Genomic DNA, 22,245 nt, shown 5'->3' with positions numbered 1-22,245 from the left:
GGGGCTCAGTTACTTTTATTGTAACCACATTAATTTTGACAAAGAAAATTTTCCTAATAGATATTGTATAATTCTTCCCTGAATGTTAAAGGACACATTAATGAAAGCATTACACATTTTTTTTTTTTTTGGTCTAAAGGCTAATATTTTGTCACTAGTTACAGGCACTTACATACCAGAGGTTATAGGCTCCCCACCCTTACAGCTGTTGGTCTGACTTAGTCTGTGACCTCTTAGTTTTGTTGTAAAGTTGCTTGCTTCCTGCCTTAGCTCTCAGAAATCTGCTGCTTTTGATTTGTCTCTCATCTTAGAAGATGAAGAAATAATTCTTCCAGAATTTAGGGCACATTATAAGTCCATAGGTTCTAAAGAATGAAATCCAATCTTTTCTGTGGAATAAATATCAAAGAAGTATTTAATGACAGCCTTTTTTTCTGGATGTTCAGAATATTTGGGTTGTGGTTTTATTTTTACTTTGCTTCCCATCTCTTGAGTCCCTTAATTTGTGTTCTGCAAAATCCAAGTTACTGACAGCCTGATTTCTATCCAAAGGGTATGCATTGTATTTAACTGCATTGTTTTCTCAGAAGAAAATAAATAAAAGAGTAAAATTAGGTAGATGGTTATGATGCTGACATAAAACAAAATTAGTCACATTAATCACTATACCATTCCATCAACACACAAACATGTTGCAATATTTACCACAAAAAAAACAAAAACAATCAAAAACCCTCCTGTTTGCTCTTATTCTCATATCCCCAGATTCAGTTCCCCTTAAGAGTAAAGTTCTTAAAAAAGATGAATCAAGTTTCAATTTCTAATCATTTTCCTCTCATTGTTTTTCGGCTTTCCACTAAGATTTTAGTTTCTATGTTTTCATCAAAACATCAGGTATCTTTGTCACTCACCAATAACCTCCATAATTCCAAACCCACAAGCCTATATATACAGTTTCATATAGTTTCCCTTATACTTATCCTATGTTTGATGCGGATATCTATACCCTCCTTGAAATTCTTTCTTTATTGGTCTTGGGAGATATCTTGTTCTCCTAGTTGTCTGTCTGACTCATTGGCTACTCATTCCCTCTGATGGTTACTCTTTTCCTCCAAATCTCTGAAGAGCTCAGATATCTGCCTCCATAAATGATATAATTTGGCAGCTCTAAATATCATTTTAATGCTATTATGTACAAAGTTTAGATCTCTAACTTCTACTGTTCCCTTGAATTTCAGACTTCAGTGTCAGAATAGCTTTTTTTTTTTTTTTTTTTTGCTCCAGGTGTCTACAGAATAGGCACCTTAAATTTAAAATGTTTAAATCAGCACTTTTGATCACACAATCTCAACCACTATCCTACACAGTCATCCCTATCTCACAAAACAGCAGCTCTGTTCTTCTAGTGACTCAGATTGAAAACCTTGGTTCATCCTCTTCTCCACTTGTTCTCTCATATGCACATCCAGTCAGCAAATCCTATCAGATCTTTCAAAATATGTCCTGACAGTCCTTCCCAGTTATACTCAATTCAAGACATCACCTGGGTTGTTCTAATAGGACTCCCCTAGCTCCTCTCCCTGTTTCACCCTTATTTATCTACCAGTCAGAGAGATGCTTATAAAGTTTCAGTCAACTTATGCCACTCAATTGCCCCAAATGTCCCATGGCTTATCATTTCATTCAGAGTAGATTCCAGAAAATCAGTCTAAGCACCAAATCTTATATATCTTGACCCTCTGTACTTCTAGGACTTTGCCTTTCACCACTTACCTTCACATAGACTTGCTTTCCAGCTTTTTCTATGTTAGCTTGTGTCTGTGTTCAGTCACTCAGCCATGTCTCTTTGTGACCCCACGGACTGTAGCCCACCAGGCTCCTTTGTCTGTGAAATTTTCTAGGCAAGAATATGGAGGGGTTGCCATTTCCTGCTCCAGGGAATCTTCCCAACCCAGAGACTGAACCTGTGTCTCTGGCATCTCCTGCATTGGACCAGTAGATGCATTACTGAGCCACCTGGGAATTGCAACATCCTAAATATTTCAGTCTTAGGGCATGTCCTTGCTGCTTTTTCTCTGGAGAAAATTTATTCCCAAGATACTGACATCACATTTTCCTCCTGGAAATCCACATGATTAACTCTGTCATTTCACTCTAATATAACTTTGTGAGAGACTTTTCATGGCAATCCTACAAATATCATCACATTCCATTCACGTCAGGCTCTAGGTCCCTAATTATGCTTAATATTTTTTCAGAACTCTGGTCAATATAAAATTTTATTATATATTTGTCCTTCTATTATTTTTTTTCTATGTGCATTTGAAATCATCAATGATGCACTCAAAAGAGAGATTGAGATAGCTGTTCAGATTTGAGAAATGAAGCCATTTTTCTTCTGCTTTCACGATGGTCAGTTTAATTCTTGCTAGCTCATTAAGGTACACGGTTTTTGCTTTTTTTTTTAATCTAAAATGAAATGTATATCTCTAAATAAGCTTGATAATTTTATTTTCTTATTATTCCTTCAGGGAACTTAGGGATTCTTTGATTCCAACAATCAATTTGTAGAATTAGGTAGTTCCTTCTCACATTCTGACTTTTTAAAATGGAGTTTCTTTTAGCTTCATGTCTTTATCATTTTCATCTTTATGATCTGTGTTTAATAGATTCATATTTTAACTATAAGGAGTCAAAGATTTCTATGAATAACAAAGAGGTATAAAGGGGTCATCAAACATAAGTGTGTGAATGGAGCTCAGTTATGTCTGACTCTTTGCAACTCCATGGACCCATCAGGCTCCCCTCTCCGTGGATTTTCTGGGCAAAAATACTGGACTGGGTTGCCATTTCCCTCTTCAGGGAATCTTTCTGACCCAGGCCACTTCTCTTGCATTTCCTGCATTGGCATATGCATTCTTTACCACTGCACCACCTGGGCTTTCCTGGATGCATTGGTAGTTACCAAAGTCTCCAAACTAGTTAAAGTTATTTGTATGGCCCCTGAAGGTAGAAACTTTCTCTGGGATTTTTTTTTTTTTCCTCTCCAATGTTTTGCTTTTCCTTTCTTTCTTTCCTTGGGTATATTTTGATGACTACTGTATTCGTATTACCTAAGTAATACTTGGTTCATATAAGCTTTCAGATATGTTAATATTTGTTGAATGACTAAGCGGAAGAATGAATAAACCAATCAACATAATGACTTATCTAAACAAACAATATTAACTTGTGATTAGTAGGTCTATAAAAGATGCAAACTTTTATTATAAGGAGTTTCATAAAATGTGTAATTTTTCCTATTTCCATAAACACAAAACCAGCAAAAGCATGTTTGGCATTATGGTTTTTAAGAAAAATATGAAATTCTAACACTTTTGATATAATTGTATTATTGTTTTATAATGGTTTATCAGATAAAAATATAATTCATAACTAGTATTTTTAAATCTAGTCATAAGACAGATATTATTATGTATCAATTCATAAAGAATGATACATCAAAAGTAATTAAATTTAATTTGCATAAGATAAAGATTAAATTGCTTTTATATAACAGAGGTCTGTGGAAAAGTTAATATTAACATTTCATGTATAAAAAAACTACAGATTATCTCATCAGGTTAATAGTATTTATCGTGTTAATGTGAAGGTGTCCAAGAGAGCTATTAACATGCTGAAAATTTAAGAGAGTGGAGTTATGCTTGTTAACTCTGATCTTGAGTGTTAATGACTTGGGAGAAAAACTGCACCAAGAATAATTTCTTGGAACTTATCAGTCTAACCAAACACATTTTAATAATTTCTGATTTTGGAACAGTCAGAAAAATATAGTATTTTAAACAACAAAATATTTAAAGCCACATTTTGTTTTTTTTGAAGTTGTTATTTTCTATCTGACACATCCTTTGAAGTACTGCATTTATATGTACATTCCTGAAAATATGATTTTGACTTTTAAAAAATGATTCTAATTTCAGATTGAATTTAAGATTTACAGGCAGATTGAATATTATAATTTTTACAAATACACAAAAATTTTGGGCAAACTCAGAGAACAAATCACATTCATCTATTTCTAAGTAAATTGATCCTATAACATAAATATGATTTTCCATGTTTTAATGAGCTCCCTTAAAATACTACAGTACTTCAAAACACTTAGTCAAACATTTTTGTAGATGTAGTAGCTCTTTGGGGATTCTGGTTTCTCCTTTTCATTCCACTGTCACTGATGGCAAAATATGACTGCACTCTGAACAGTTTACACGTCATCTTATGTACATTTTAAGTTGTCATGCGACATAATTCTTCCTTTTCAAATAGGTTACACTAACGCAAAAATGGGCTTCCCTTGTGGCTCAGCTGGTAAAGAATTTGCCTGCAATGTGGCAGACCTGGGTTTGATCCCTGGATTGGGAAGATCACCTGGAGAAGGGAAAGGCTACCCACTTCAGTATTCTGGCTTGGAGAATTACATGGAATACACAGTCCATGGGTCACAAAGAGTCAGACATGACTGAGTGACCTTCACCTAATGCATATATATGTATATATATTTCACCTACATATATATTTGTTAAACTAAGGTATTTTTAGGAATATTGCAGACAACATTTATTGTTTTATTCCCAACTAATTCCTCAACTAATTCCTAAGGGGGAGAAAAGTATTTGAAGTGACACAACATTGATGCGTTCATGATAACAATAAAATAAATCCCAAAGGATCTGAACCCTGACCTCTTTGTAAAGTCTTCAAAATGTTTCAGTTAAGTTAATTATGATAAGGCATCACAAATAATTATAGAACTGGAGGGCAAGGACTTTTTCTCTCACTCTGGAAGCCACATGAACTATTATCTGTCAAAAAATCTAATTACAAGCCTGATAATAATTGGACTAGATGGCCAGATGAGTCTTTCACAAACTTAAACTTGTCTGTGCATGTCATGATGTTTAATTTTAGTTTATTCTCTGTCCTTACCTCTGTAACATTATCCAGGCAAGTATCAGCATGCTAACATGTTAAAATTATAACTTTGTAACCAAATGCATTTTGTAAGCCTGTTTAATGACTGCTTTCAATAATTCATGGTGAAGGCAGCCTGGTGAATGGATAATAGAAGGAAATGAAAGTTAATAGTCTTGAGTCACAGTTAATCTTTGTTCTGTCACCTATTAGCTCCAATTCACTATTCTTCTATGGACCATATTCTTCTCATCAGAAAATGTTAGATAATGTCATCATTTCAACAAATTTTCATTCTAATAATAGCATAAATGTATTTCATACCTTGTCAGTTTAATTGTACTGTCCACTTTAAAACTATCTTCAACTGCTACCCTTTTAGTATATTTAAGAAATCGCTTCACAAGAGGTATATTGTAATTAAGTTCTAGAATATTTATTTCAAGTTGAAAAATATAATAAAAATAAACTCAAGTGTAATTTTAAAATTAATTTCTTGGTGACAGGATATGAACTCTATCAAATGAGAACAGATATATGCTAAATCTCTATACAGAGAATTAGAATAAAGGGGCACCAGTTCTCCACTAACATTTTCTTTTTAACTTTTCTTCAGTTTTCCTATTACCTTTATAAAAATATAAAATGATTCCAGGAGATGAGAAAGAGAACATACAAAGAAAACAGATTTGTTTAAAAACTAACTGGAATTGAAGTGTTGTTTCAATTACTTTATTTCTTGTGTCATATATATGTAAAAACAAGAGAAATACACCTATTAAAAACTAAATATTATTAAATCAACTTTATATAAATATTAGAAAATAAGCATATTCCTACTAGTATAAGGAAGATATGGAAGTACATGTGTAATACCCATCTTATATATATCTGGGATATAGCTATAAAGTTCATTATTTTAGAAACTTGGCAAATCTGTAAATTTCTGATGGTTGTAATTACAATTTAATACACAGAGGCAAGCCTATTTTAAATTCTGACAATTATTCAAAATAATCTTATGCACTAAGAAATTATGACTCAGCATTCATTTAATCTCACCTGCTTTCCAGGACAAATGTCACGCACTGTTCATATTTATTTTATACAGATCAGTAAACCAGGGGACTGAAAGTTTAGTAATATATTTTCATTCCTATGTAAAAAAGTTGAAGGGAATAAATAGTAAATAAATAAGACACATGAGGATAACATCAGTATACTGCTGTGAGATTACTAAAAATACTTTGCTAAATAACTTTTTGGTTTCATGACATCAAAATAGGACAAAAAGTATTTGTGTCATACCATTTATTTCTGGAAAAAAAGTATTAGGAAACATTAACCAATTTAGAGGATCCTGAATAAACAAATTCTCACCAAAGAGACAGAAGAAACTTAATTGCCTCAATTTTGTAGTTTACCTTTATTTGTTTGAAAACTTGACTAATGCTAAGCCAGGAAGTTAAACAATTGTACATTTAGGGGAGGAAGTCAAGTTTAAACTTAGATAAGAATAGATTGAAGTAGTTTATGCTTGGTAGGGGAAAAACAGAATTTTTTTAATGAAATAGAGGAATGCAGTTTCCTGTCAATGATAAGGTTTATTTCAACGTGTCAATAAGGGAGGTATATTTATAACCTCATTTTTTCAGATAGGAAAACATAGTAAGGGATGTTAAGTAACTTGACTTAGGTTATACACAAAGGATCCCTAGTAAGATTAACACTGGACACATCAGGGCTATCACTTATGATGGGGAAGGCTATGTAACTGCACTGTGAATAGCTCTACTTGAGGCTGTGCCCTGGAGGAATTCTGAAAATAGCACCCAGAGAGAACACAGTAAACAAATGCTGCTCTGCAGCAGCAGGAGGCAGTTGGAGGGGTCCAGGAATACGACTGAAGCGACTTAGCAGCAGCAGGAGAAATAACGATCCTCTATCTGACATTATACGACTAATTGTATTTTGGCTTATATTCCTCCTTTAGCTGTTCTGGTCTGTTTGACAAATCAAGTTTGATTTCCCCAATTTCCTGTATCACTGAGGTAGTGCTGAAGATACATCATTAAGTGCTGGTTAATCTAATCTATTGGTCATCAAGGTATTGACTAGATGAATAACTGATGGATATATATATGTTATATTGACATTTTAATGTCTCCTATTATAGGATACTGGGTGTGATGCACATGCCTGCTATTTGGATCTAGATTTAAATTCATTTTTAGAGATGGGATTGAGGGAAAAGCAAAAGCAAGCAAAATGCATATAGACAGTAATTCCAACTAGCTAAGGCTTAAGTTTGTATACATTTTATAAGGAATTTCAAACCATTCAACTAAAGATACCAAATTCAAATACTATTTAGTGCTTTCACAGGATAACATTTTCTTTATTTTTGCAAAGAAATGAAATTTTAAAAGTTTTTCTTAACCTATATCTTGGAAATTGACAAGTGTTTTTAAAGTAACTGGAAAAATGAATTTCATGGACCTGAATGAAATACATAAAGGTTAAGATTCTCTTGAAATACAAATGGGGTTGGGCTTTCATTGTCATCCATGATGGAATAATTGAAACTGGATTAACTGTCCCACCATAAACAAGTATATACTGGACCAAAGGCAAAAAAATAAAATGACGAGTTTCAGGAACTGGATAACAGGCAACATAAGTCTATGTTATTTGAGAGAAGAGGAACTTCAAGGTGAGGCCGTGTTTACTGTGGTTACTCACATGAAGATAATTGGCTGTCCAAGATGTAGGGAGCTTGAACCTAAGCAAAGTACAGTAGCCTCACTGAGGCGAAAAAACAGAAATAAGAATGCTGGGGTATTGAAGTAGCTAGAATTTTTAGGACAGGTCTCCCTAAACATCTTTGGCTGAGGCCTGGGCTGAATAGATTCAGAGCAAGAACATGAGAGGCTGGGAATAGAGAGAAAAGACTGCATGGCTGAGAGCAGAAGAGATGGGACAGCTGAAGAGTGAATAACTAGTATAATGTTGTCAACACTTTGCTTTCATCTCGTTAATATGCAGGCCAGCTGAGTGGAAGGCCATAACTTCAGAGTAAGGAGACCCAGTCTATCTCTACCATGGTGTGTGTGTGTACTCAGCCATGCCTGGCTCTTTGCGACCCCATGGACTGCATCCTGCCAGGCTCCTCTGTCTATGGGATTCTCCAGGCAACGAGACTGGAATGGGTTGCCGTTTCTTATTCCAGGGGATCTTCCTGACCCAGGAGATTGAACTTGCGGATCTCGCATCTCCTGCACTGGCAGGTGTATTCTTTACCACTGCACCACATTGGAAGCACTATCTCCACTCTAATAGACACAAAACAGGTAACTGTAACATCCTCAGTGAAAACAAACATTAGTTTAAGTTCTGTCAACTTAAAGGGTCTATAAAATATTTTGGACCTTTCATGGATTCACTCAAAATATAAAACCAAGTCTACACATGCTTCAGACAAATTGAAGTATATACACATCCCTTAATTGAACTGTTCGGTAAAATTAAAAGCAAACAACCATCATTCAGTGGAAGCATATATTCTTCAGAGAAGGCTAAAATAATATAGAATTTCTGTTATATCATCCACAAAGTCTAGTACAAATGTAAAAATTTCTAGACATGCAAAAAAATAGGAAAACAGTACATGAACCTATCAACTAGATATTGAATGAACAACTTAAAGCAGCTATTTTAAATATGTTCAGGAACTTAAAGAATAATATCTAAATAGAAAACAGGAAGGAACTCAGCAAAATAATGAAACTACTGAAAAAATTAAATCTGAAAACTAAAATAAGTGAAATAAAAAATTCATTGGTTACCTTCAATCACAGATTGGAGATAATAGAAAAAGTCATTGAGCTTGTAGAGAAAATTTTAAAATGTATCTAATTTGGAAATGTGCAGAAAAGACAACAGAAGCTTAGTAACCTGTGGGACAAAATTTATAATCTAGTGCATGTATAGTTGGAGTTCCAGAAGGAGATGAGAGTAAGAATGGGGCATAAATAATATTTGATGGAATACTGATACAAATTTTCTCAAATGTGATATTAAAAATTACTGAGAAAAAGCTTAGCAAACATCAGACAAAAACAAAATAAGACAAAATCCCTAGACAAAGAAATCATTCTTGGAAATACCATGGATAAACAATTGAAACCAAAGATAAAGAGGAAATTTTGAAATCAACCAGAGGAAAAAAATTTTTTACATTGTATAGAGAAGACAATCATACAAATAAAAGTTCACTTTACATCAGAACTGAAGAGACAAGAAGATAATGGAACATATCTTTAAACTGATGAAAGAAAAAGAAAAAAAATATTAAACCAGAAATCTATCTTTAAAAAAAAAATCATTCAATTGAAGGAAAATAAAGGTATCTCCAGATTAAAAAAAAAATGCTGAGAGGATCTGTAACTATTCAAACTGCCAATGAGAAATTCTAAAGGATGTTTTTTAGCACAAAGGAAAACAATTCCAGATGACAATTAGAATCCATAGGAAGGATCAAGAATACTGGAAATGGTATATGCCCGTGGAAATTTCCAGGCAAGAATCCTGGAGTGGACTGCCATTTCATTCTCCAAATCTCCCCAACCAAGTGATGGAATAAAGGTCTTCTAAACTGCAGGTAGATTCTTTACCATCTAAGCCACCAGGGAAACCCCACTAAAGACACAAGTAAACATAAAAGACTCTGCTTTTTATTTTATGAATTTACATTAATATAACTTGTAAAAAACAAATACAATTTTAAGAGATATTTTATATTATACGTTGCATAAACATAGGGAAATATAAAAATGAGGAGAGTACATGAAACTTTATTGTTAATTTCTTACAGTTGTGAAGTAGTTAAGAGTGAAATGGAAAATAGGAAGCATGAATTGTTCAGAAAGTGGGAAATGTCAGCAAAGTAGGTCAGTATTAACTTTAAGTAGATAGTTATAAGTGAAACAATTTTAGTGTTAAAACAAACACTGGGGAAAAAATTAAAGACAAACAGCTGCTGCTGCTGCTGCTGCTAAGTTGCTTCAGTCATGTCCGACTCTGTGCGACCCCATAGACGGAAGCCCACCAGGCTCCTCCGTCCCTGGGATTCTCCAGGCAGGAACACTGGAGTGGATTGCCATTTCCTTCCCCAGTGCAGGAAAGTGAAAAGTGAAAGTGAAGTACCTCAGTCGTGCCCGACTCGTAGTGACCCCATGGACCGCAGCCCATCAGCCTTCTCCGTCCATGGGATTTTCCAGGCAAGAGTATTGGAGTGGGTTGCCATTGCCTTCTCCATAAAGACAAACTAAACATCCATAAAAAAAAAAAAATACAATAGCGTAAACATTAAAGAAGAAAGAGTTGCAAAGGAGCAATAAGAAGGATGGATTAAAAATAGCAAGATGGTAGATTTAAACAAAACACATTGATAATTATACTAAATGCCAATTGGGTTAATCATGCTAAATCTAAGAAAGGTTTCTTTCTCTTTTTTTTTTTTTTTTTTAATTAGGTGAGCTAGAGTAAAAGGATGGAACAAAATATATTGTGCAAACATATTATGAGAAACTTGATGTATCTATCTTAATATTAGGCAAAGACAATTTCAGGACAGAGACATTTCAAAATGATAAAAGTCAACTAATCAGGAATACATAATCCTAAATGTGCACAGAATTAATAATACAAATTTAAAATAGTAAAAGGAAAATTAGTAGAATTAAGTGGAGAAATAAACAGAATCACAATTATAGTGAAAGATGTTAATACCCTTCTCGCAGTATTTAAAATAAGTAGACAAAAATATTAGAACACCTGAGAAACCATGGACTAATTAATTTACAGAACATATCATACCAAAAGAACATGCATTCTTTTCGAGAGCACATAAAGTAATCACCCATATGAATCATATTCTGGGTCATAAAATAATTCTCAGTATATTTCAAACCGGAAAATCTTGAGTAGAGTCTCTAACTAGAACTGAATTAAATTAAAAAGCCACAACAAACTATCTAGAAATTATCCAAATAGCTAAAAGTTAAATAAAAGACTACTAAACAACCCATTGGGAAAATAAAATATCACAAAGAAAATTTCAAAATTATTTTGAACTTAGTCCTAATAAGAAATATAATGTATACTAAACATTCTTTAAGGAGAAAAATTCATTAAAACATTTTATGAACCATGTACTTGAAAATTCACTTTCCTGAATGATAATTACAATTCTTATTTCTACCTTTTACTTTCTTTATGTGTGATTTTGGGGTTATATGGGAGTAAAAATCTGATGTTTCCCAATCTAGGCATTACCGACACTTGGAATGAATAATTTGTTGCTGGGGGACTATCCTGAGCATTGTAAGAAGTTTGGCAGCATCCCTGGCCTCTATATAGCTAGCAGCCCACACCAGTTCCAGAAGTGATACTCAAAAATAATTCCAGATATTGCTAAATGTCCTTGGTACTGGGAGTGGAGGCAAACCAAGGGGGAGCATCTCCCTGGGAAGAGAACATCAAACATCATGTTTGCGGGCAAATGAATGTGAGTGAATTTCCAAACCTGACACTTAAACCAAATTTGTTATCATGGAGTTTATTTAATCATTCTAAGCTTCTGTATTTATTACATAGGTATACTTTGAAAAAATATAGTGCACACCAGGAGATTAACATTATGTTTGCCATCAAGTCAAATCTCAACACATATGATATATTATTATCTCTGTCTAACTGTGCAAGCATGGACTATAAAGAAACTCACTGGTTAAAATGGTATCTTGCTGAGTGGTATCTACAGCTGAACTACATTAAAAAGTTTACTTTAATCTTTATGGTTTTAATCTTGTTCATATGAATTTACTATTATAATCAAAATTTGTCAACATTCATTTATTTCCTATTAAAATATGCTAATCATATAAGTAAATTAGGATTATACAATCTTTTATTCTATTAAGTATCAAATATTCTCTTCTTTGACCTGTTACACTCATTTTCCATAGATATGACCATTACTTCACCTGGTTCTCAGTGTTCTCCATTGTGAAATAAGAAAATATATATTTCTTGATGATTTAAACATGTAAGATATAAAGTCTTTTAAAAATTATAGGCATCAATAATTTGAAGAAATATTGATGTTTCCCTTAAATTCCCTTAATAGTCCCCTTAAAATATTTATAATTTCTAGAATTGTCAGACAGAATTAAAAACATACTCAAGTGATTCAATGTGGATTAAAGCCTTGAGGGAGAGAACAGAATGAAATATACATAATTCTAAAGCAGCTCTAGAAATAAGATGTTCCTTGTTAAGCAGAAATTTAGGCTGATGTTGAGAAGGTGTAACATATTGTACAGCTACAGATAATAGCTTACATATCTTAAAAAAAAAAAAACGTTTAACTTGTTCTTACTGAATCTAAATATTTAAGTGGAACATACACCAATGTCAGTACTTCAATAAGTATACAATAAAACCATAACTTCTCTTTCAAGAAGTTAGTTCTTAGTCTAATTTACATGACTGTCAATGGTTTCTCTGAGAGTGTAAAACAGGTCTGAAGCAATTACTACTTTTAGAATTAAAGATACTCTGTATGTAACATGTAATTGGTCAAAACTTAACCCAATAGTAGGACTTGTATCATTACAAAGGAGAGAGGTAAATTTTCTAAACAGGGCACACAGCAAGAACAGGCTCTAAGGTGTAGTTAAACTTGAAATCTTTGATATTCATGAGATATCTCCTCTACCAAGGAAACAGCTACTGAGGAGAACGGGTTGTAGCAAGGTTACAGAAGCATCTTAATGCCAGATGGAAGAGTTTTAGCCTTATATACAGTGAATAAGTGTCAAAACATTTTGAGAGGAATTATAAAATACAGGTACTTTGTAGAAAAATACCAATAATAACATGAAGCATCAACATAATGAATTCTAAATGGAGGATGGAAAAGAAAATCAGAAAGAAAATCACTCCCAAAATTCTTTTTGATTATAAAGATAGGATGACAGATTGGATTAATGCATCAATCAATTTGTGAGTTTCTGTAAGCATGTTTCAAAAAAGAGGTGCCCCAATTTTTATTTCTTTGGTTAAACTCACTGATACAAACTGTTTCAGTGTATAAAATTCAATTTGAGGTTACACACTATTACAGAATCCTTATTTTTTATACACATGAAGTATTTAAAAATAGAAAATATATTGATATTAAAAGAGCATTTTTCTCTGACTATTGAAGAGATAATATCACAATATTTGTAACATATGAGGGAAAATATGTTCTTTTGTAGCATCTCTTATTATGTAATGTCACCCTTGTGACTACTCAAGTATAAAACCGCTTAGCTAAACAAGATGAGCCTTGCAACTCTTGTTCAACAAAGGTTACCTAAAACCTCTGAACAAACATATTAAGGAATAAAAAAAAATTGATAAAATGTCAAATTCTGTATTTTGAATAATGTGAGGGCCAACCCTAACACCATCCTGCCCTTTGATTTTCCTGTGATGGTATGTCTTTCTTTGTACATCAGGTAACAGTGTGCCACTGCTTAAGAGCACAAGCAAAAGAGAGATATTCCTGCTCCTTCTTAAACATGTGAACGCTGTGAACCTTTACGCTGAAAAATACTTGACAAGGTGGATATCTTGTTCGCAAGGTGGACATCTAGTTCCATACAAACTTTGGCGAATGTTGTTAAAGTACTTTATGCTGCTATGGAAATGAAATCAGAAAATATTTTTCATAAAAGTTCTTTGATTATTTCTTTTAAGCACTCAGATGCAAGGAACTGAAATGTACTACATAATGAAAAACAAAACCAGCTTAAAGTGTGAAGAGAACAAATAATCAAAATGTTTCTGTACCTTGAATGAAGTCTACACAGGGAACCATGCAAAGCTAAGCAAAACAAAACAAACAAGAACAATTACAAAAATTGGCACTTACCCATATTTTGCAAAATTTGCCCAGCGTTTCATAATGGATCTACTAAAAATTTCCTCAGCTTTTGTGTAATTAACTCTTCTTTCCAGCGGTAAACCAAAGACAAATTCGATCTCATAACCATGCATCACTCCCATCCATTCTGGCCAAGGGAGTTTGGAGGATCGGTGCTCAAAATAGTAGAAGAATGCATTGTTTCCCATATCTGAGAACTTTTTGGTGAACTCCAAAGCAGGACATATGATATTATAATCGCCAACAACATCATCCAAGGCCTCTCGGTAATTTTCAGCTCTCTGATCATCTAACCAGTCCATGTAGTGGAAAAGGATCGATTCCTTTCCAAACTCACTCACTCCTGGAAAAAATATTTTTAAACCTTCTTGAAATTCCTTTCTAGTTATAATACTGTTGTTATCTTTGCTGAAACCAGGAGCACCATATACTAAAAATGCTGTCCCTTCATCTTTATTAACACCCACCAAGATCTGGGTTTTTTTGAACTGTCCAAGTTGGAGTAGTGTGTCTGGCATGTCAGTGAGAAAATCGCCATCCACAGTGGGACCAAAATTTACTGATAAGAGCGTACCATAGGGGACAACAAACACTTCATGAAGAAGAATCTCCTGGGGCTCTTTATTTCGAAGACATTTGATTATCTCAGTGTCATTCTCTCTAGAGCAACCAATAAATTTAGCTAAAGTCAATGTTCTGTTCCTAGCTTCATAAAGAGATGTCACTGCCCAAGGAGCATTAGAAGATCCACTTTGCAGAATAGCTCTGGTAAACAACGGGTGGCTTTTAGGAGAAAGTAAATGAAGGCTAACTGAAGCTGCTCCTGCACTTTCTCCAAAGAGAGTTACACTTTTAGGATTTCCACCAAAGGCTGCTATGTTTTTTTGGACCCACTGAAGAGCCAACTGTTGATCAAATAGACCCACATTCCCTGGTGCCTCAGGATTTCCTGGTAAAGCTAAGAATCCAAGGGCACCTACTCTATAGTTCATTGAAACCACAATAACTCTTTCAACCCGTGCCAGAAACTTGCCATCATAAACATGCAAAGATGATGTTCCAGTCTGAAAACTACCACCATAGATCCATATCATTACAGTAGCATTTTTTGGTTTAGGTGTTGGAATCCATACATTCAGATATAAACAGTCTTCACTGAGGTCAGTGTTTGGGTTCCACATCTCTGATCCAAGGAAGCCTGGAAAACTTTGATCTGTGTTCTGATAACAAGAATTTGCATATTTTGTGGCATTCCAAATATCAGGCCATTTGGTCAAGGATTGTGGCTTTTTGAATCGTAGTCTACCAAGAGGTGGCTGTGCATATGGGATTCCAAGAAAGGCTGTTACTGTGCCACCAAGTACTGGCAAGCGCATCCCCCTGACTTTTCCATTCTTGGTGGTAATTATGATGTCTTCTTCAGTGTGTGACTTCTCAAAGAGTACCCAGAGCAGAAGGAACCATAAGACAAATCTGAGGTATATGACTGTACTCCGGCTCTGCATATTGGTTTCTGCAAGAAAGGTAAGCAGGAAGTTTCAACAGCTCCATGCATCTAATGTTATATTTTATTGATGATAATTAACTAAAATTTAGCAGTTCTTATTAATCCTGTAAATTATGAAAACTAATTAATCTCTTGCTGCTACAAACAAAAGAAAATTGTTGGACATACTTCAGTTTTCAATTTAAGAAAGAAATGAGTGAAATGGAAAAGGAAAAAGAAATGATTTCAATTTGAAGAGATTCATTTACAAACCTCTGTAAGAAAGAGAGATTTAGTATTTTAAGGAGAAAATTTGTCCAAGGCATGTGTGTGTGTGTGTGTGTGTGTGTGTGTGTATGACTTTACCCAGGCATTTAGTGGCAGTCTATTTATGACAGATATAGTAGATTAAATTTCTACCTTGGTTAGAGGAAGAAATACAAACTCACATATTCTCTGGAATATATACAGTTCTAATCATGGCTGACTGGCTCTTGACAGAGCTGTGAAGTAGGTTAAGAAACTCTAAGGATCTTCAGACTTCTATTACTGTCTTTTTCTGTTTCCACAGTCCCATCTGGGGTCCTTTTTGCCTTAGTGGTTTTTTCCTCTGTACAATTATAAGCATAGTTTAAGGTCAGAAGATAATTTGGACAAGCAATTCATAAAATGTTAAGTAAAAAAATAAATACAATAGCTGCCATTAATCCTACAAATTGTGAAAACAGACAAATCTGCTACCACTATAAAGGTCTACCAGAAAAATTAGATAGAGAAGATTGTATGTATACCAGTCCTCTGGAACCGAATAACCATGAAGGATTTTTTAACCTAAATTATATTGTCAGTGAAGAGACTGACTGATAATGTACTGTGTGGATGAAGAAATCAATTTAGAAGAAATTTTACACTTAGAGATGACTCAATACATGTCTTAATCTGTTAATTTATTAAAGCATATGCAACTAGGGAGGTTAAATGTGTTAGCATGGTCAGATTTGCTTATATTTTGGTAGTGGACAGTGAAATCAGAGGATTAAAATTGAGGAATTACTGGGAAAAGCAGGGGAAGCACCAGTAATCTTTAATACCTACCAAATCATCACTATTTGACATTTCATGAAATAATATTTATTTAATAATATGAAAAGAACATTCGGAGAAATCAAAGTTTTATTAAAAATTCATAATGCACAGTTGAGTTTCTTTTCAATAAAAAATTTAAATCACATTCTGAAACTCTAAGTGACAAAGGATAGAAAAATGTAATGCAGATATCATCTGAAAGAATTAATATCTTTATACAACTGAGAAAAAAAAGAAAATCTGATTAAAATTGGCAAATACAAACACTTATTCTCATCCGTAAAACAATAGCAAAGTTCTATACATGTACAAAATGTTTTCTTCATTATGTTTTGAGAGTGTAATAATAAATCCAAACTATGTGTCCAAGAAACTAATCCTGTGAGCACTGAGAATTTGTATTAGATTTTTTATTTTTTTTCTTAAATTTTAGAATGTCTTAGAAGGCAGTGATTTAGGCACTACCTATTAAGATAACTGTCTTAGATCTATGATCCTCATAGTTAATGAGCCTCATTCACCACTGCTCACAGGACAGTTAGTAACCAACAAGTATTTTTTGATCCCCCAAAATATATGAATAAACTAATCCATTGTATACACTATTTTGTTCAGTGTACAGTACTTATAGATGTATATCCATTTCTACTACTATCTCTGTCTCTGTCTATGATTATGGCTATGTCTATATTTATATATATTTATCTCTAATTCTACTTATATCTGCATGTTTATGCATATATATATACATATTTATACATAATGATTGCTATAATAGTAAGGCTTTAAGAAATCAAGCCATGAGATTTTTTATGCTCTCAATTTTGAAATAAATGACTCTGTGTTATTACCAATAAAATATACTATCAAAGTATACAATATTTTAACACTGTATATATACTATTATGAAATTTAGATATTATAGTCAAATTAAATATATTTTTAAAATAAAAATAATAAATATAATGTCATGCTATATACTCTTGCCTGGAAAATCCCATGGACAGAGGAGCTTGGTAGGCTACGGTCCATGGGGTCGCTAAGAGTTGGACACAACTGAGTGACTTCACTTTCACTTTTCACTTTCATGCATTGGAGAAGGAAATGGCAACCCACTCCAGTGTTTTTGCCTGGAGAATCCTAGGGATGGGGAAGCCTGGTGGGCTCCATCTATGGGGTCACACAGAGTCAGATATGACTGAAGCGACTTAGCAGCAGCAGCAGCAACAACATGGTAATATAAAGATGCCTGTAAACTTGACACTTGAGGCTTCCCTGATGGCTCAGTGGTAAAGGATTTGCCTGCCAATTCAGGAGCCCTGGTTCGATCCCCGGGTCAAGAATATCCCCCGTAGCAGGAAATGGCAATCTACTCCAATATTCTCACCTGTGAAATTCCATGGACAGAGGAACCTGGGAGGCTACAGTCCATTGGGTCACAAAGAGTTGGACACAACTTAGTGACTAAATATCAGCAGCAGTAGCAAATTTGACTCTAATAAAATTTTATATTTCAGAGAGTTAGGAGTTTTAGAGATACTGCTAACACATACTACAATTTTATTTTTCCCCCTTCTGATAAATCCTAAGACATTTCTTCTAAATCGGAGGTAGGCATTTGGCCTAGCTCAATCAATCTCTACTGAGTCTAATAAAGATTGTATTCTTTTTGTTTGGTTTATATAAACCATATAACAAATCCGGATAATTTTTGGTTTCTGATAGTTTTCAAACTTTCATTCTGTTGTTTATTAATTTTATTCCATAGTGAATATAAAATTACTACCAACATATTTTGTTTTTGTATGTAATTAATAAATATAATAATTTTCATTGCATGTATTATGAAAGGCTGCTATAACATCTAAAAGGTTGTTATAACATTCCAGGTCACTTAATTGATTTATATAAGTACTTGTATGCTTTTATTTATATTTTGTGCTAAGTAGAACTTAATGTTATATAATATGATTTACATGAATAATAATCTTTCTTTTTCAACAGTGATATCTATGAGTCATCACCTTGGTATTAGTAATATAAGTACTTACACCTTGTAATTGTAAATAATGTAATTAGTAACATTCAATCATATAAGTCTGTGTTTGCAGCAAGAATGGCAATATAATTCTAATTCACCTTGGTGTTAACCTGTTGGAGTACATTTTAAACACTATATTATTAAATCTAGGTTTTAACATGAACATATGCTTCTATTTGCATACTTATTATTAGTGTAGGCTAATATGTTTATATTTATTTACATGCATGCTAAGTCACTTCAGTCATGTCGAACTCTTTGTGACTCTATGAATTGTAGCCTGCCAGGCTCCTCAGTCCATGGGGTTCTCCAGGCAAGAATACTAGAGTGGGTTGCCATGCCATCCTCCAGGGGATCTTCCCAACCCAGGGATTGAACTCTGGGTCTCCTGCATTGCAGGAGGATTCTTTACTGCTGAGCCACTGAAGTCCTTTATTTAAGTAAGAATAATTTTTTTTTCATAATCTAGTATTCTCTAGCCTAAATGCTGCACTGTAGTTTTACCATTGAGAGATGTTTATGTGTTTAATATACATTATCACAAGATTAAGCAATCAAAAAGTAGACAAAAGAGATTAAAAAATGTTATTGCTCTGTATCTCTAAGTGTTTGTTAATAATTAAAGTATTCAATAAAATTTCATTTATTTCATCCTATAAATTCTGTTGCAAATTGACTACTGGTACATTAAACAATTTAAATTCTGAGAATACATAGCATGTTTATCACAAAGAATGGGGTAAATTTTCATACCACGGACACCTGAGTAAATGAATTTAGAAATACTCAGTTTAGATCAACTAATTTATTGTAATAATATTTAATACTTGATTAAAGGCAGAAGTTTTGTTTGGAATTGCAAAAGAAAGTTGATGGGAGTGGGGAAGGAGACAAACCTGGAAAATAATGAATACTATAGTGTTCCAAGATTATCAAATGCTCCAGGATATCAAAATCTACTGGCAATTTGGGAAATTATTCTCAATTAAAAAAAAAAACTTTCAAAATTAAAAATGTAAAAATTTATTTTCTTCTTTTTGTATTTTTAATTCAATTTTGAAAGTAGTATCAAAATTCCTTGACTAGTTTTAAAAGTATGCAATGGTATAAGGTATGAGTATAATAAAATTATTGGTACAAAAAGCTGTTTATTTGCTATATATTTGTCATAATTGGATATCAACCAAATTTTCTAAATAATTGGGCAGTCAAGGACTTATTAAAGGATGGTCAAGCAAAACCTGTTAATAGTTTCCACTGAATGTAATTTTCTTGTCATTTAAAAAAAGTTTTAGTAGAATATATACTTCTATATAAAAATAAAGACTGTTAAAATGGTAAGAAAAGAGCCATCTAGATAATATGGTCTAGAACAAGGGCCACTAAAATGTAGATAGTCCAATTAAAACAACTGAGCCTTTATATCAAACCTAAAAAGCTTGTTTTGTTGTAGGCTAAGTGAAGCGGGAAATTGAGGAAGTCTGTTTATAAACTACGCCATTGTCTTCCAGGGATCCTTCAGATACCCAACAGACACTAAAAGGATGTATAGATAGAAGACACTATATTAGGTATGAAACACAGATCTATGACTTTCCTCAATGAGGGAAAAATTTTACAAACTTTTTATTGTGTGAATAATTTAAACATTTAATATTAGATATCTTGGGTCTTCTTGCAAAGTTCAATCTGTTCTTAGGTTGACATCTATTCATTTATAATTCTTCATTTGGAACAGTTAAATTTTGATAAGAATGAGCAGATTTGGGCAAGAAAGCGTTAAAATGAAGACAACATATAATTTAAGCATGCATTATTCATTGTTACCAAGGAATAAATCAAAGCAGAAATTAAATCTGTAAATAAGATATCATTTGCTTATATTTTAAAAGCTGAAATATAGAGTAGATCCCTATATTTTCTTTTTTTAGCTTTCTTTTTTGTTTGTTTTTTTAATCTGAAAATATGCTAACAGGAGACTTGGAAATTACAGAACAATGTTATGTATAGTTCCACTATATATTACAAATTTTTGTTTCAAATAAATATATTTAGATTTTCATTTGGAGTTCCACCAAATATTTTCTTATAATTAAAAAACTAAGGACAATAATATGTCTAGAAGAACAAAACAGAACTTTGAAAATTCAATTTGAAATATAATTTGCATCCAAAAGACCACTCCATTTCAAACACACAGAGAATTCTAAAGGTTGTCATTTAAAGTAAAAATCATTCTTTAAAACCTCATGCTTACCCTTAATAACTACATAAGTGACATATAATTATATTTATCATAGCTATGAGATAGCTCATATTATGGAAGGCATTATACAGACTAGTAACAGTAACTCCTGAGTTTATTATCATGCAATATATTCATAAAAAGTTGGAAGGGACAAGTTTGTTTTTTTTTAATTACAAATAGAAATCATAAATAGTGAAATAATTTTGTTCACATTTCAGTTCACCTTTAATCATTCATATGGTTTTATAAAAACTCAATGCTTAATCCTCTGGTGAAATAAGAATTGATATCAAAATAAAGGTAGATTTAAAAAATTGTAGGATGAGCAGAAAGTGTGCATTTGCTATTATTTCTATAATAATAAAAATAACAAATGTAAAAGACTTTTCTATAAATACACATATTAAAAAAGAATAAACAGGGCAAACTAGACAAAAGTTTGTAAATCAAATCAAGAAATAGATCTTTCCTTTTATACAAAACAAACTTAGACCTTTCCTTTGCAAATTGATTTTGTTAAAGTTTCAAATAGCAAAATGTTAAGTACTCTGTAAAACCAGACAATAAGAGAACTATTCATTTCAGAAAAATAGAAAGAAAAATAGTGAAAAGAAAAGAAAAATAGAGTAAGATTGGTCAAGAAACACTTCTGTTACTCTTTTAAGGCGACATTCACCAAACAGAGCATTTAAATGTAAAACACAGCATAAAATGTTTTCCCTTAGAGGGTGCATTAGGAACATACATTACAGTGATACTATTAACTGCCACGGTCCTTTATACAAAGTTGAACAAATTCATTATTTCCGTAAGCAGTTAAATGAACTCAGTCTGTGTTCCCTGAATAATCAGAAGATTTGATGTATGTGGCTGCTCCCTTCATCTGTCCCATTTCCAATGACTGCCTCCCACAGAGCACCAAAGGGGCACAACAAACACGTGAAGGGATCGCATTCCTCCTACAGAATGAGCTTCAGGGTAACTTCCATCTCTATAGGAAGACGTAAATTCAGAGCAACTTACCCGACTCACTGCAACAAAGATGATAAAGTTTGCAAGGAGTGGAAATCATATAACACTTCAGGGAAATGCAGTATGCAGCTGCTTCTCCAGCCTGTAAATTGGACTGCACTGACATTACAATCAACAGTTACTGACAAAGCTCGCGAGAGTTGGCAGCGGCAACTTGATCTAGAAGCGGCCGATCTTTACTTTCTGACATCTGTTCAGAGGCTAATTGTATGAATGCTGTAGTGATTCATTTACAAAAGTATTACCGGAGTCGTGTTTTACGATTGCAGGCACTCATCTAGAGTGAAGAAAAAGAAAGCTACAGAGCAGATGCTGAAATTGAACAGAAAATACACAGGGTTTTTTTTTTTTTAATCGTTTGTTTTCATTTTTTTTTAAACACTACC

General features: G+C 33.2%; 1 protein-coding gene across 1 annotated transcript in view; it reads right to left on the bottom strand.

Moving 5' to 3' along the window:
• BCHE (butyrylcholinesterase) overlaps positions 1–22,040 on the bottom strand; it is a 75,932-nt gene extending 53,892 nt beyond the window's left edge. Inside the window, exons 1-2 of the mRNA XM_069580375.1 lie at positions 21,851–22,040; positions 13,955–15,479 (exon numbers count right to left, since the gene is read on the bottom strand). Of these exons, the coding sequence (XP_069436476.1) occupies positions 13,955–15,479; positions 21,851–21,965 (1,640 nt within the window). The 5' untranslated portion in view covers positions 21,966–22,040. The remainder of the gene's footprint in view (positions 1–13,954; positions 15,480–21,850) is intronic.
• Positions 22,041–22,245: the final 205 nt, after the last annotated feature.

Source organism: Ovis canadensis, chromosome 1 (assembly GCF_042477335.2).
Source record: "Ovis canadensis isolate MfBH-ARS-UI-01 breed Bighorn chromosome 1, ARS-UI_OviCan_v2, whole genome shotgun sequence".
NCBI lineage: Eukaryota > Metazoa > Chordata > Mammalia > Artiodactyla > Bovidae > Ovis > Ovis canadensis.
Note: the sequence above shows the minus strand (reverse complement) of the source record. Positions and strands in the feature narration are given on the sequence as shown.